The sequence below is a fragment of the Myxine glutinosa genome, chromosome 12, assembly GCF_964187855.1.
Source record: "Myxine glutinosa chromosome 12, kmMyxGlut1.1, whole genome shotgun sequence".
Taxonomy (NCBI): Eukaryota; Metazoa; Chordata; class Myxini; order Myxiniformes; family Myxinidae; genus Myxine; species Myxine glutinosa.
In genome coordinates this window covers 107,965,788-107,981,988 of record NC_136272.1, presented here as the reverse complement: position 1 = coordinate 107,981,988, position 16,201 = coordinate 107,965,788, and the positions used below count along the sequence as shown (strand labels likewise).

The following is a 16,201-nucleotide window of genomic DNA, read 5'->3' as shown; positions in this document are numbered from 1 at the left end:
CCGCGCTGATATATATAGGAACCGCGAAAGGGTCGCGTAGCGGCCATGAGGCGAACAACATCCGTGTCGTAACTTGGATGACGATTGCATATGACGATTTCATCACAGTACTCTTCATCCAAAAGTGTTGGTGTTGGGTGTTGGGCCAGCGGCTAGGGTGCCAGCTTAGGATCCTAGGATCCTGGGTTCGAATCCCGGTCGATCGCTGAATTAACGCCAGGGGGGTTGACTCAGCCTGTCATCCTTCCGAGGTCGGCAAATTGAGTACCAGTTCACTGGTAATTCCCTGTTTGTCGTTAAAGGCGGCAAAAAGGGTTGGCGTCAGGAAGGGCATCCGGCCGTAAAACATTGCTTCAAAAAGGGGACCAAAAAACAACAACAACCACGGTTCCCGAAAAAGGCCAACCCCCGCTTTGCAGGGAAAAATGGCCTCTAAAGGTGGTTTTTATCCAAAAGCAAGGTGAGGACCTTTTGGCTTTTTTGGCAAGGACTGCATTTTTTTCTCTACATGCCTTCCTTCTTCTTCCTTCTTCTTCCTTCATCCTTCTTCCTTCAGGTCGGCAGCCTGTATACTTCTGACCTTGCTGTAATTTATGGGCCATCCCACCTGCGTTTGGTTTAGTATGCACCGTCAGGAAATTCAAATCTCCGTTACAGGCAACCTTGGCTCTAAGCTGGTCGCCATAGTTGTTATAATCTCCCCTCCTCCTTTTCCTTTGATTTTCGGTCATTAAAGTATCGATCGTGTTATTGGCATCCTGCATAGTTTCAGCTTCTATTGCATCACACAATGCGGAGGGTTCGGCGAGCCAGGAGTTTTGGAAGGATTGTTTTTTTAAAAAATCCATTTCCCAATGACATGTTATTAGGATTCAGTTTGGAAGATAATTTATGTACATTATTGATTTGATGTTTCGATGAAAATGATTTTTGTCTAAAATTGGTGTATTTTTTTTATTGCTAACCAACAACACTCAGACTTTGATACTTTATTTCATGTCGCTGTTGTTTATGCACTAAGTACGCGTATCATTTTATATTTGTGGATTAGTATCAACAGCAGCCATGGCAGTGTAGTGTCCGACTGCAACGCCGTCTTGATTTACATTTTCCGCAAATTATAATTCCCAGGAACATGGTGTGAAAGTGAAACCTTGAAAGATGATTGCTGTGAATACTGTTTTACCCTTTTCTCCCACCTCTGGAACAAACTCCCCCACTCCCTTCAATCCAACTCCTCCCTCCAGGTCTTTAAAACAGCTGTTCGCCACCATCTTCCCCTATCCAAAACCTTGATCTTTTCTACCCCCACTAATTCACCCCAGATACACTTTTTTGAAATTCTAACTTCTTTCCTGGAAGTCCTTGCAGTGTCAATATGTTTTATACCTCTCCCACCTCCCCCCAAGCCCTCCCCCTCCCACAGTTCTCTCGATGTCCCTGCTCTCAAATGTTGTGTTTGTGTCCTTCCCCCTCTCCCCATCTTGTCTACCGCTCCCCTTATTTTGTGTTTTATGTATCTGTTTGACTTTTTGTGTGATTAATGTTAGCTCTTTCACGAGCCTCGATCTTGTGTACAAAAAAAAGAAATACAAATCGACAATATGCAAGCTGGCCTTTAGGGCAGAGTTGCCTTGGAATCCCTCAGGAGAGCTGAGTTGTTTCTCTCCTGCTCTTGGCTCCGAACGGTGTACAAATAATTCATTTGTAGTGCCATGGAGTATGAATGTTCTCTGTGGGCTGGTGCTGCCAGATAGCACCTTGCACCCCTGGAAGTTGTGGAATCCAAGGCCCTGAGGCTAATTGGTATTACCCAACAGGAGGCGAAGTGCAAGGCCTCTTCCTCTTACTGCAAAAGGGTTGGTTGCCTAGCAATTCTATCGCCTCATTTATGGTCTCACTCCACTTGTCTTCTCAGCTATTTGTCCATAATGAGCTTGACCAGGCCACACTCGCTCTGCTAGCATTCAAAACCTTGTTTATTCTCCCCATATCAAGGGCAATTTCTCACCTCCACTCTTCTCTTCCATCTGGAATATCTTCCCGAGTCTTTCCAATCATGTTCTCTCCACTCCTTTAAAGTGGCGAGCCATCACAAACTCATGTTATCCCATATTACTACTCTCGATCTTTTCTATTCTCTGCACCAACTCCACTCTGATCCCCTGCATTTTCCCACATTTTCTCTATTGTCACTGATGACATCATCTTGATCGATTATTTTGAATCCTGTTTTTTTTTTTTTTTTGCTTCTACACACTTTTTGATTATTTTTTCCTTGCTATTACATGACTCTACCTTGAATATCATAAAATGTCTTGAAAATGGAGTCATTTCTACGACATGTCATTTTGTAATTGAAATCTCTGACCCAAGGTTCCCCATCTACCCCATACATGCCCCTTCAATTCCCCCCCACTCCACCCCAACTCTTGTGTTTTCTCCCTATTTTCTAACTGTCCTTGAACCCTTATTTTCTGCAATCAACCCTCCCTTTTATGCAAATCATCCCTTTTATCAATTAATTTCACTTTGTTTTTGTTTTATCTTTCACATGTATACATTGAAGGTAAACATATTTCTTTGTATGATGAGGATGCACCTTTGCTCCCAACAGTGACAAATCATTGGGCAACACCACCGTACCAACAATGCTTACTGACAATGTACAAATATTTCCTTGTACAAGACCGTACCAACAATGCTTACTGACAATGTACGAATATTTCCTTGTACAACACCGTACCAACAATGCTTACTGACAATGTACGAATATTTCCTTGTACAACACCGTACCAACAATGCTTACTGACGATGTACAACTATTTCCTTGTACAACACCGTACCAACAATGCTTATTGACAATGTACAAATATTTCCTTGTACAAGACCATACCAACAATGCTTACTGACAATGTACAAATATTTCCTTGTACAAGACCGTACCAACAATGCTTACTGACAATGTACAACTATTTCCTTGTACAACACCGTACCAACAATGCTTACTGACAATGTACAAATATTTCCTTGTACAAGACCGTACCAACAATGCTTACTGACAATGTACAAATATTTCCTTGTACAAGACCGTACCAACAATGCTTACTGACAATGTACAACTATTTCCTTGTACAACACCATACCAACAATGCTTACTGACAATGTACAAATATTTCCTTGTACAACTCCATACCAACAATGCTTACTGACGATGTACAAATATTTCCTTGTACAAGGCCGTACCAACAATGCTTACTGACAATGTACAAATATTTCCTTGTACAAGGCCGTACCAACAATGCTTACTGACAATGTACAAATATTTCCTTGTACAACACCGTACCAACAATGCTTACTGACAATGTACGAATATTTCCTTGTACAACACCGTACCAACAATGCTTACTGACAATGTACGAATATTTCCTTGTACAACACCGTACCAACAATGCTTACTGACAATGTACGAATATTTCATTGTACAACACCATACCAACAATGCTTACTGACAATGTACAAATATTTCCTTGTACAAGGCCGTACCAACAATGCTTACTGACAATGTACAAATATTTCCTTGTACAAGGCCGTACCAACAATGCTTACTGACAATGTACGAATATTTCCTTGTACAAGGCCGTACCAACAATGCTTACTGACAATGTACAAATATTTCCTTGTACAAGGCCGTACCAACAATGCTTACTGACAATGTACAAATATTTCCTTGTACAAGGCCGTACCAACAATGCTTACGCTTGTTTTGAGAATCTGTGGGTTTGAAAGCTACGCTATGCCAAGTTGGACATGTATTTGTTGGTTAAATCTATTTGTCTGAATGGTGCACCTCTGCACCAGTTTGAATCATTCATTTGCGGGCATTCCCAGAGATGGTGACGTTATTGAAATTCCTGGCTAGTTTCCAGCACAGATGCTGCTGTGTTTCGTGCTTCCTGAATACAGTACTTATAATGCAAGCCACATTGACGTGGGAATAAAATATTCATGTGCTTTAGATGCACCAGCCCGATGGTATGTTTGTCCACCCGGCCTTGTCGCGACTTGAAAGGCTACATCATGGGGTGATCGTGAAATGCTGAAGCCTTGTTGGGAAACTGCCAGGCTACAGGTTTGGTTAAGCTCGTGTCTCCTTTATTATGATGCGTCTCCCCAAGCTAATGAAATGTTTAACAATATGTTTGTTTCAATCATTGCTTGAGAACGACCTTTGTGGTATGTGCAATATTTTGTGCGTTTTTTGCAAAAGAAAATCCTTCATTGTTTCATTGATGTAATATTTTTCATATTCCTCTTCTTGTATCAAACTTATCATTCGTTAGTGCATTCATTACTTTGATTGCATTTCTCACTTGTTTTCTTAGTGAGTATCTGTCGAGTGGCCTATTTTTATGCTTTCACACTGGGTTTCGAAGGGCGCAGGGGTGTGATGCGTCTCCCCAAGCTAATGAAATGTTTAACAATTATGTTTGTTTCAATCATTGCTTGAGAACGACCTTTGTGGTATGTGCAATATTTTGTGCGTTTTTTGCAAAAGAAAATCCTTCATTGTTTCATTGATGTAATATTTTTCATATTCCTCTTCTTGTATCAAACTTATCATTCATTAGTGCATTCATTACTTTGATTGCATTTCTCACTTGTTTCCTTAGTGATGTATGTCGAGTGGCCTATTTTTATGCTTTCACACTGGGTTTCGAAGGGCGCAGGGGTGTGATCTTGCACAGATGATTGGCTAATTGATTTTGTTTTGTTTCAAGGTCTGTTCACACAGTTTATTCCACAGTAAATTGGAGGTTTTAGAGAGCCGAGGTGTGCATGGACATAAGGAAGTTGGCATGTCGAGGCTTCCGCCTAGTTAATCAGTCTGAAATCACAGGTTTGTGTAGTCGCGAGTTTGAACACTGAACAAGCTGTTAGTCCGATGGATCTCTCTATCCGAAGGATGTGATTTGCTATCGGAGGAATCGCGTAATCCATCCCAACCTCTCGTGTTTCCAACTACGAGTATTTTGCCGCATGCTGCCTTGGCCATGTTGAATATTTTATGTGAATGCCAAAATGTCACTTCAGATCAAAATTATTCGGAGTTACTGCAGATTAATCTGTGTGAACACAGTTATAGCCTTGTCCTTCTCTCTCCAACTCCTCCTTCCAACACCTGTAATGTAAAGGACAGATTATATGGGATGGAATGCCGTTTGATAAGATGGGAGGAGCACAGAACAGCAACAAGCCGGTGACGGTTGGGCTTCAATCACCGCCCAGCAGAAAGCCGTCATGTCATTTGGCATGATGAATGCTTCCACAAAAGTCTACTTTTGACTGGGTCGATTGGAATAAAATATAGTGTTGGAAGTAAATTTCGATGTCTTTTGTGGGATTATAAGACTTAATTAATTATCCCTACAGAGTCTGGTGACTACGCATGAAGCAGTAAGAGATGAGGAAACGGACAGACACACCTTCATATTATTTGTATGAAGCTTTATTTGTCATTTTTATTTTTCCAGATCCATAATCCTTCCAAGCAATATTTTCCTAATTTGGTTTCCTCATCGCTCAATTTCACTCCAACATGATCTCTTCTTGCTGCCTCTTAAAATTATTTGTCATTTTTCCATTTAATTTCTTGTGAGCAAGCCTGTGGGCCCCAGCCCCGTTTTGTTTTTTTGGTCGCATTGTTTGTAGCGCTAATTTTTTATGCCTCCGCTGACTAAGTCGGTGGAGGCATTATGTTTTCGGGCTGTCTGTCCGTTTGTCCGTCCGGCTGTCTATCCATCCGTCCGTGATAGGTTTTCATTACTGCGATAACTTGAGAAGTCAAACTTGGTACAGGTATGTATAATGTAAAGATAAACTGGTTAGATTTTGGGCCATAACATTAAAGGTCAATGGTCACAGGTCATGTTAGGTAAAAATCCTGTTGCCATGATAAATTGTGAACCAGTGATGGTATTTCGACCAAAGTTGGTAGAGGTATGTATTATGATGCAAAGATCACCTGATTTGATTTCAGGATCAAGAGTTCACAGGTCAAAGGTCAAAGTCTGTAATAGATTATCATTAAGTGTCTTTGGGCTTCCTGAAAAGCGCTATATCAAATAAATGCATTATTATTATTATTATTGGTTGGTTTCCACGGTTTGACATGGGCAATGTTGGTTTCCACGCAAAGTATTGACATGGGCATTGAGGAAGTTAGGAGTGGAGGAATGGTTGATCAGAGTAGTGATGGCAATGTACAAAAGAGCACGCACAGCTGTAAGGACCAAGGACGGGAACAGTGGTGAGTTTGAGGTGAAGGTGGGAGTGCATCAGGGGTCGGTACTAAGTCCACTACTATTTGTAGCTGTGATGGAGGTGCTGGCTCAGACCGTAAAGGAGGGTTTACCATGGGAGTTGTTGTATGCAGATGATCTGGTGTTGATTGCGGAAAGTATGGATGGACTGAAGGAAAAGATGAACAAGTGGAAGGAATGTATGGAGACAAAAGGTCTGAAGGTGAATATCGGAAAGACAAAGGTGATGGCAAGTGGTAAAGCATGTGGTGAGGTGGAAAGAACTGGGAAGTGGCCGTGTGCTGTGTGCAGGAAGGGTGTCGGAGTGAACTCCATTCAATGTACAATGTGTGCTGAGTGGGTTCATCAAAAATGTAGTGGTCTGAGAGGGTCATTAACCAGTGTGGCAGCTACATTCAAATGTAAGGTGTGCACAGAGGGAGCTGCAGATGGAGGAAATGTTGAGTTGGATCTTGGAGACGGCGTGAAGCTGGAAGGTGTGAAAACATTTTGCTACCTCGGAGACATGCTGAATGGAGAAGGTGGATCAGACTCGGCAACGGTTGCTCGAGTGAGATGTGCATGGAAGAAGTTTCGGGAACTGAGTGGCGTGCTGATGAGGAGGAGAGTGTCGCTGAAGCTGAAGGGAAAGGTGTATGCTGCATGTGTGAGAAGTGTTATGATTTATGGGAGCGAGACATGGGTAATGAACGTAGAGCAGCAACGAAGGCTGGAAAGGGTGGAAATGCGAATGGTTCGATGGATGTGCGGAGTGTCGTTGAGGGAGAGGAAGACAAATGATGAATTGCGAAAGATGATGGGAATATTGCCTGTGATTGATGCTGTGAAGAGGAACAGGTTGAGATGGTTTGGTCATGTATTGAGGAAGGATGAAAGTGACTGGTTGAGAAGAGTGATGGAAGTTAATGTAGAAGGAAGTAGAGGACGGGGAAGACCGCGAAAGACTTGGCTAAAGTTGGTGGAAGAAGAAATGCGGGCAAGGGGGTTAACAAGGAGAGATGCAGAAAATAGGGCAAAATGGAGAAGATTGTCATGGGGACCGCAAGGCTAACCCCCGCTCTAGCAGGGAACATGGCCTTAAAATGCATGTTGTTGTTGTTGTTGTTGTTGTTGTTGTTGTTGTTGTATTATTATTATTATTACCGCAGTAACTTAAGAATGGCTCAAGGGCTAGGGACGGAGGGGTGGATGGGGAGTAGGAGGGGTGAGGGTGAAAGAGGGGAAAGACATTCGGGATATAAGGGAGGGAGAGCGGAAAGAGGGAGGGATGGTAGGAGGCAAGGCCTATACGAAGAGCATGAGGAACATTTAGAGGTCCACAGACACAGAAATGTTGTTTTCTTTTGATGTGATTATATTGATTTTTAAGTAATAAACAAAGAACTGAACATTGTTTTTAATTCTAATAATTATTTGAGGTGTTACTGTTAAAAATGCAAACTCGTCTGGTTACCCCTTCCTCCCCTCCTCCCCATAAAAATCATGATGGTCATGACGTCATCTGCATGACATAATCAAATGCAAGGTTGTCTCGGAACACAACGGGTAATGGTCACACAACTTGCTTCAGACTGGACAGAAAGTAAATTTGATGAAGATTTTTCTGATAAAGAATCCTCTGATAGTCAAAATCATTATAAAAACTACCCACAACTAAAATGTCCTCAGGATGAGTAGCTGGTGACGTGGGTAATCAAATTGCCATTTGGAGGGTGGGGGTGGCAATTGAGCATAAAAGGACACCAAAAAACATTAATATCTTCCTTCCAAGATATATATATATTTTAAAAACAACGATAAAGTGTTTATTGTTATGTGAAGCCATATCTATTAATTAAACCAAGCATGATTTTCTGTCTGTGGACCTTTAAGCATTGCAGCATGTCAAGTCACTCGATTTGGTAAATCAATCAAAAGTGAATGGATTTTCACAGAATTTATTTTCACCAAGTCTTGATCTACTTTACCGACGACCATACGCTAATTGTTGTTAAAATGAGGGAGTGTGGCCATTTGGAAGAAAAACTACATTTTCACCAAAGGGAATTCTCCAGAAAGTCATCAAACGTGATTTGTACAAAAGCGATGTATACAGCGATCCGCAGGTATGAAGATCAGACATTCGATGATATGAGTGAGGAAAGTGGAGTGGAGTGGAGCACTTAATTGTGCAGAAATATTTGTGGCCTGTTTCAAGGCAAGGGATTTTGAGCAGGCCAAAAAAACCTGAAGACTCCTACAAGGGATAGTGGGATGACCAAGGATAAAGCCTGGTTTTGTTTTAATAAAATAAGCTGGTTAATTATCTTAAAAAGGGGTGTTTAACCCATAAAGTGTCGGGCCACTATAGTGGCCGACACACAGGTCGACCGGCCACGGTTGTGGCCCTACCAAAAATGGTCATTACATGGGCATGTTCCAGCCACGACCTGTATGCAGAAGAGCTTAAAATGACGTCAACCCAAAGAACGAATAGTGGCCTTTCTTACAATATATAATACCCGGGCTAACTGGTGAAAGCTTGCTTTTAATTGGTGGAGAAAAGCCGATGACAAAAAGCATTTATGGGCTACTAACCAGTAAATCCAGCACTTTATGGGTTAAACACACCCAAACACCCAGTTTTCATTCATGCACTTCCTTGGAGTTTGATAAGTATGCATGCAAAGTTTGGGGCTGCTTGGTTTCAGAGTTTTGGAACACACACACACACACACACACACACACACACACACACACACACACACACACACACACACACACACACACACACACACACACCCACACCTTTTTATTATTATAGGTTTTATTATTTACACATTGCTTTTATTTTATTGGCCTTCCGGTTTTGCCGGCGAGGTTGTGTGTTTTTCCAAGCTCTCCACGCTACCAAAGTTAAGAATTTTTGCATTTGTATTTTTGTCAAAACTGTATTTTTATTTTACGGTGTGTGCCTACCAACTGTGTGTTTCTAGTTAGATATCGATGTAAATCGTGCATACCTGTGTATACACGTCGGTTGGTCCCTGCCGCGTTTTTCAGGCCTGGTTTTCCAGGCCTCGAAGCTTTGTTGTCTCCTCTCGGCGGTCGTTTGTGGTCCATTTACTTTCATTCTCTCACTGTTTTTTCCAGTCTTTTTTTCACCCCATACTTCCCTGAACATCTTACCCTTTGATTAAAGTCTTAATAATAAAAAAAAACCTTTGTTTTTTTATTTTTTATTTCCTTCTCTTCCCGTGTTCGTTCGTTCTTTGACCACGTGTTTCGCCCCACCCGTTTCCCCTCCCCCCCAGCCCCCCAAGCCCTCTCCCTCCCTCAGATCTCCCGATGTCCCTGCTCTCAAATGTTGTACTTGTGTGCTTCCCCCTCTCTCCCCATCTTGTCTCCCGCTCCCTTTATTGTCTTATGTGTCTGTTTTTTTTTGTCATTAATGTTAGCTCTTACACGAGCCTCGATCTTGTATACAAAAAAAAAGAAGAAGAAAAAAGATGATTAACTGATTAGATTTCAGCATCAAAGGTCAGAGGTCATGTCAGATAAAAATGTGGTACTTGAGAACAGCTGAAGGGATTTATATCAAACTTGGTACAAGTATGTATGATGATGTAATAATGTGGGAGGAGGCATATCGGTCGATATCCTGATGTTGAAGAGTGCTGTTCTGGCTTATTTTGGAATTCTAAGAAGTGGAAAGGCTGAGACGGCAGAAAAATAGTTACCATAAGGATGTATTAACAGCACTTGCTCAGAGGTAAGTGCAGTACACCCGATTTTGCACAGACAATCGGCAGCATCTCACCACTTGTCGCCAAGCCACGTGAGGCATAGTTAACACTTGCTTTGTCTGGACATTTATTCATGTAAAGAACAAAAGAACCACCTTTAGAGGCCATTTTTCCCCGCAGAGCAGGGGTTGGCCTTTTTCAGGCACCGTGGTCCCGTTTTTCAAGCAATGTTTTATGGCCGGAGGCCCTTCCTGCCACCAACCCTGTTAGTCGCTTCTTGCGACACAGGGAATTACCAGTGACCTGGTGCTCAATTTGCCGAGCTCAGAAGGATGACAGGCTGAGTAAACCCCCCTGGCGTTAATTCAGCGATCGACCGGGATTCGAACCCAGGATCCTAGGATCCCAAGCCGGCACCCTAACCGCTAAGCCAACACCAGGCTGGACATTTATCCATGTGAATACCGAAAATGTTTTTTTTTCTGCAAATCTATTTATTTTTACCAACCCTGTCCTTCCTAGCGCCCCTTGGTGATTAATATGGTGCAGTGTTCAACCTTGTGTGACTAGTGGTTTGGGAGGAGATGCAAAAATGACACACAGACACTGGATCTTCTGTTGCAGGTGGAAAGCTCTGAAAATGGAGTTTCCCCACCAGAAATCGTGTTGCACAGCAACCCTTCAGCTTTCAACGTTTACGCTCACGTGCGCCAATGTGTCCTTGAACGTCGCCGCCACCTTGGATCACAGGGCACAGGTTCCAAGATATGTGGGCAATCTGCGCCCGACTCTGAGAGTGAGGAGGAGGAAGAAGAGTTGCAAGAACCACCTGCCAAGCTTCCAAAGGTACTTTTCATTATGGTAGTACAAATGTGTGTATGTGCTACGTGCTATGTACTGTGTGATATGTGCTGTGTGATATGTGCTGTGTGATATGTGCTGTGTGATATGTGCTGTGTGTGTGTTGTACTTGTATCTAAGTTGAAACGAGTTTGGTTTTTAGCCTAAGGTCACTTCTTACCAGCTGGAAGAGAAAGCGCAAAATAATGCATTGTGAAACACACTTCTGGTGTGATCGACAATATTGTTTCCTTTTGAAGATGGCAGCGGCCAGAACTGAAGATTTTTTTTTTGTTGCACATGATCGATGCTCATGGAAGAGTTAGAGCAAGAATGGAGGTAAACGTGAGAGTTTAACAAGAAGAGTGTTACTGGTAGACCATGTGCGCCCTGCACAAACCTGGGAGGAACAAAGCCAAGAGAGGATAGTGGGTGCAAGACCAAAAAGGAGTTGGTAGATTACAGAGAGGCCACCAACCTGCCTGTAATGCGAAAGTAACAGGCCTCGACCCTCTGAGATCGTGGGAGATCCCAATGATTTTGTATGTCTTGTTTTCCATGGCATAAAGAAGGGCATATATAAGACTGGCATCAGCTCTAAGGGGAGAGCAGTCCATAAAGCTATGAATTAAGGTCATGTGGGTTGTCATAAGTTCAGATTCGCCAAGGAAAGACCGTGAATGACAAAGGATGCCCAGGCTGGCTCTGGAGGCCATCTTGAAATAAGTGGAGGAAGTTGGTTATCCATGAGACGAGAGGTAGCCTTGGATGCCACAAGCAGATTTTTGAGATAAAGGCTCGCTCTTCCATGAGCCTTGACTTTGTGTACAAATCATAATGTACAATTAGAATGTGAGTACATCTATAATGCGAGTACATCTTTAAGGTACAGTCACGTGAAAAAGTAAGTACACCCCATGTAAAGTTTTGACTTTTTCAACATGTTTCAACATACAGCTATTTGATCTTCATTTCAACAATATTGATAGATAAAGGTGATATAATGTAACAAATATCATGAAACATTTACATTTTGTAGTCCATTGTATAATTTAAATAAAGATAAATGCAAATTTCGCATGTGGAAAAAGTAAGTACACCCCATGAAATGTTTTTTAAAATCTTTTTAACATATGTGGACATTTTTTTTTTTTTGTTGTTTTGTATACTGAATCGAGGCTCGTGAAAGAGCTAACATTTATTTCACAAACAAATCAACCAGACAAACAAAATATATAAAAAGAGGGAGCGGAAGACAAGATGGAGAGAGAAGGGGAAGCACACAAACACAACATTTGAGAGCAGGGAGATGTGTGGGAGGGAGAGGGCTTGGGGGAAGGGGGTGGGGGGTGGGAGAAGTATAAAACACAAGGACACCAAGGACTTCCAGGACAGAAACAGAAACGACCTCAATTAGGCGTTTCTTATAACTGTCTACCAGTCTCTGACATCGACTGGGAGAAATTTTTGCCCACTCCTCCATGCAGAATTCTTTCAGCTGTGCGATGTTTGAGGGGTTTCTTGCATGCACAGCTCGTTTCAAATCCCCCCACAACATCTCGATGGGATTTAGATCCGGGCTTTGACTTGGCCATTCCAGAACCCTCCATTTCTTTCTTTTCAGCCATTCCTTGGTGGATTTACTGGTATGTTTAGGGTCATTGTCATGTTGCAAGGTCCACCTTCGGTTGAGCTTCAACTTTCCGATAGATGGCCTCACATTATCCTCAAGCACCCTCTGGTACAATGAAGAATTCATAGTGGATTCTATGATGGTGAGCTGCCCAGACCCTGATGCAGCAAAGCTGCCCCAAACCATAATATTTCCACCACCATGCTTTACAGTTGTATCAGGTTCTTGTGGTCAAATGCTGTCTTTGGTTTTCTGTGGCAAAATATCTCTACATTTGACCCATCTGTCCAGAGCACATTGTTCCAGAAGTGCTGGTCTTTGCCTAGGTGTTCATTGGCAAACTTTAGTCTTGCCCTGATGTTCTTTCTGGACAGCAAAGGTTTCCTTCTGGCACACCTCCAATGTGGATGAAATTTGTACAGCCTCTTTCTAATGGTAGACTCATGCACTTTGACATCAACAGTGGCAAGAGCTTACCTGTAGGTCCCGTGATGACATTCTGGGGTTCTTAGAGACTTCTTTCAGCATCTTGCGGTCTGCTCTCGGGCGGAAATTGCTGGGGCGGCCTGGCCTGTACAAGTTGACAGTTGTTTGGAATCTTCTCCACTTGTAGATGATCTTCCGGACAGTCGAATGATTGATTTCAAATTGTTTGGAGATCTTTTTAAATCCCTTCCCAGACTCGTAGGCATCTATAACCTTCTTTCTGAAGGCCCCAGAGAGCTCTTTTGATCTAGGCATGGTGACACGAACACTTCAACAACAAAGAGCAAACCAAACTAAATGTCTGAGGTTTAAATAAGACAGGTTCCTCCAAGATCCTCTCTAACGGTGTTCTATTCATTTTCACCTGAGCTGGTGCACCTTATTCTAATTTTAGGTATTTGAAGTAGTGATAAATGTAGGGGTGTACTTACTTTTTCCACATGTGAAATTTGCATTTATGTTTATTTAAATTATACAATGGACTACAAAATGTAAATGCTTCATGATATTTGTTATATTATATCACCTTTATCTATCAATATTGTTGAAATGAAGATCAAATAGCTGTATGTTGAAATATGTTGAAAAGGTCAAAACTTTTCATGGGGTGTACTTACTTTTTCACGTGACTGTTTGCACAATCTGAATGTGAGAACGTCTATAAAGTAAGTACAACTAGAATGTGAGTACGTCTACAAACGTATGTACAATTATAATGTGAGTACGTCTATAAAGTATGTGCAATTAGAATGTGAGTATGTCGATAAAGTATGTAGAATTAGAATGTGAGTACGTCTATAAGGTATGTACAATCTGAATGTGAGTACATCTATAAAGTATGTACAATCTGAATGTGAGTACATCTATAAAGTATGGACAATCTGAATGTGAGTAAATCTATAAAGTATTGTTACAGACGTGGCTTGGATGTTATTCACCGAGCGGTTTTGGGATGACCACGTCTGCACAAGATTATGCTCGATATTATACCCGAACGTTGACTAGTCGCGCGATGCTGGCTCAATAAGGAAAAGAAGACACCCGGCTGGATTACAATAACACAATACGACACCAATGTTTCAATTCTCAAGACCTCCGGAGGAGATTATATTCGTACGGAAAGGTTAGATTACAGGGACGAGAGGTACATCATAGGAAGACAGGCACTTAGACACAATCTTATATTATTCCCAACAGACGACAGATAAACGGGACAAAGCTGACTCACACGGGGGTTGATGGCAGGAAAGCGGTTGTCGATGGCTCCAGGTGCACCTGTGCTCAAAGGTTAGAATCGACCCGGTCCGGTCCAGAGATGCGGGAGGTTTCAGCGCTCGGAGGTAACGTTCTTTCACAGGCGGGTTCTCTTCCTCTCCGCGATCGCAGGCAACGTTCTTTCTCCAGCTGGGGGCGCATCTGACGTCACATCCAGCGCGTGGCCGCGTATATCCGGCGGGGAGTGACACGCCCTCGGCTCGCTAGCGCCGCCCCAGATGGAATCGGTCCGCCCTTCTGATTGGGTGCGGGGGGTTACCAGGCTCCGCCCTTGAGGAGGAGCTGACAGCCAGCCCCTCCGTGGTAACCCCGTGGAGCGCGTGGTCAATGGCGCTAATCGAGCCGGTGTGAGGACGCATCCTCCCCCGCTCCGCCGCCATCTCCTCTGTTGTTGTTGTAATTGTTGGGGAAGAAGATGGAAGGAGGTATGGGAAAGGTCCTAAACTCACTACTGATGCCATATAATCACATTCTGGTGCAACGAAGAGTCATAATTAATGGAGACGAGGCCTTAACTGACATAGAATAAGAATAACTAGGAAGATGTCCGAAAGTTGTCTACGTGTGGTGCGGTGGACCTGGGCACGACATTTAATGGGGGAATAAGGGGAAGGTCGGCTCTACTGATTGTTATTTACATGCAATGGGACTAGGGAATGGGGGATTGGGGAAAGTTGGGGAGTATTGGAGAAAATAGGGGAATATTTACAAGCGGATATGGAGGCCAAATTCCATATTCGCAACATTATGTACAATCTGAATGTGAGTATATCTATAAAGTATGTACAATTTGAATGTGAGTACGTCTATAAAGTATGTACAATTAGATTGTGAGTACCTTTATATAAAGTATGTGCAATTAGAATGTGAGTACCTCTATATTGTATGTACAATTAGAATGTGAGTTTATCTATGAGTACGTCTCTAAAATACAGACTTGGCATTTAATATGGAATATTTTTTTTGTGGGGGTGAACTTACTTTTCAAGATGTCTTCGAACCAAAAGTTCATTGGAATTGTGTTGAAATTATTCTAGATTTTGTTAATGTGACCTTTAAAAGAAACAAAAACAAACATTTGACATTTCAAAATAAATTGATCCTTGAAAGTGATGTAAACTGATATCGAACTCAATTCACAGACAGTACTGTGTTAAACTTCTGCACGTTTTCCAGAAGTATCTCTTTATTTTGCACATTAGCCAATTTTTTTTTTAACAAAAACAAAAGTTAAATTACGACTGGGATTACGGATAGTAAAATTACAGTTCAGTACTTCGTGTAACCCCCACGAGCATTCAGGAGAGCACGGACACGTTGAGGCATGCTGTTCACGAGATTTGCCAAGGTTTGGACAGGAATCGCTTACCATGCAGTGACAATAGCCTGCTGCAATTCACGCACAGAGGTCGGCTGCTGGTCCAAGTGTTCGATTTGACGCGTTAATTCTGCCCACAAGTTCTCTATCGGATTCATATCCGGGGACATGGCAGGCCACTCCATATGCTCTACACCATGGTCAGCAAGAAAGTGTTGGTTCATGCGAGCACGATGAGGCCGTGCATTGTCATCTTGGAAGACAATGTTTCCTCGAAAGGCTGCACGAGCAAATGGAAGCAATGTTTCTTCCAGAATGGCCTTGTACTTGAACTGGTTCAGGTTTCCATTCAGAACAACCAGGTCAGTTTTGCCCCCTGCATGAAAAGCAGCCCAAATGGTTACCCCACCACCTCCAGCTTGGACTCTTGGTACTATACAATCTTTGTTGTAGGCTTCATGCACTTGTCTGCGCACTCGGACGCGGCCATCTTGACGATAGACCAGAAATCTAGACTCGTCACTGAAGATCACGTGATTCCAGTGTCCTGGCTGCCATTGATGGTGCTCTCTGGCCCACTGCAATCGGCGCTGGCGGAGTT

General features: G+C 42.6%; 2 protein-coding genes across 2 annotated transcripts in view; one reads left to right on the top strand and one right to left on the bottom strand.

Annotated features, from left to right (window-relative positions):
- MYCBP2 (MYC binding protein 2) overlaps nucleotides 1–16,201 on the top strand; it is a 381,848-nt gene that overhangs the window by 34,231 nt on the left and 331,416 nt on the right. The window contains 1 exon segment of the mRNA XM_078766193.1: nucleotides 10,673–10,894. Coding sequence (XP_078622319.1) covers nucleotides 10,673–10,894 — 222 coding nt within the window.
- Nucleotides 1–16,201, bottom strand: part of LOC144888382 (uncharacterized) — a 146,851-nt gene that overhangs the window by 39,429 nt on the left and 91,221 nt on the right. The gene's annotated exons all lie outside the window — the stretch shown is intronic.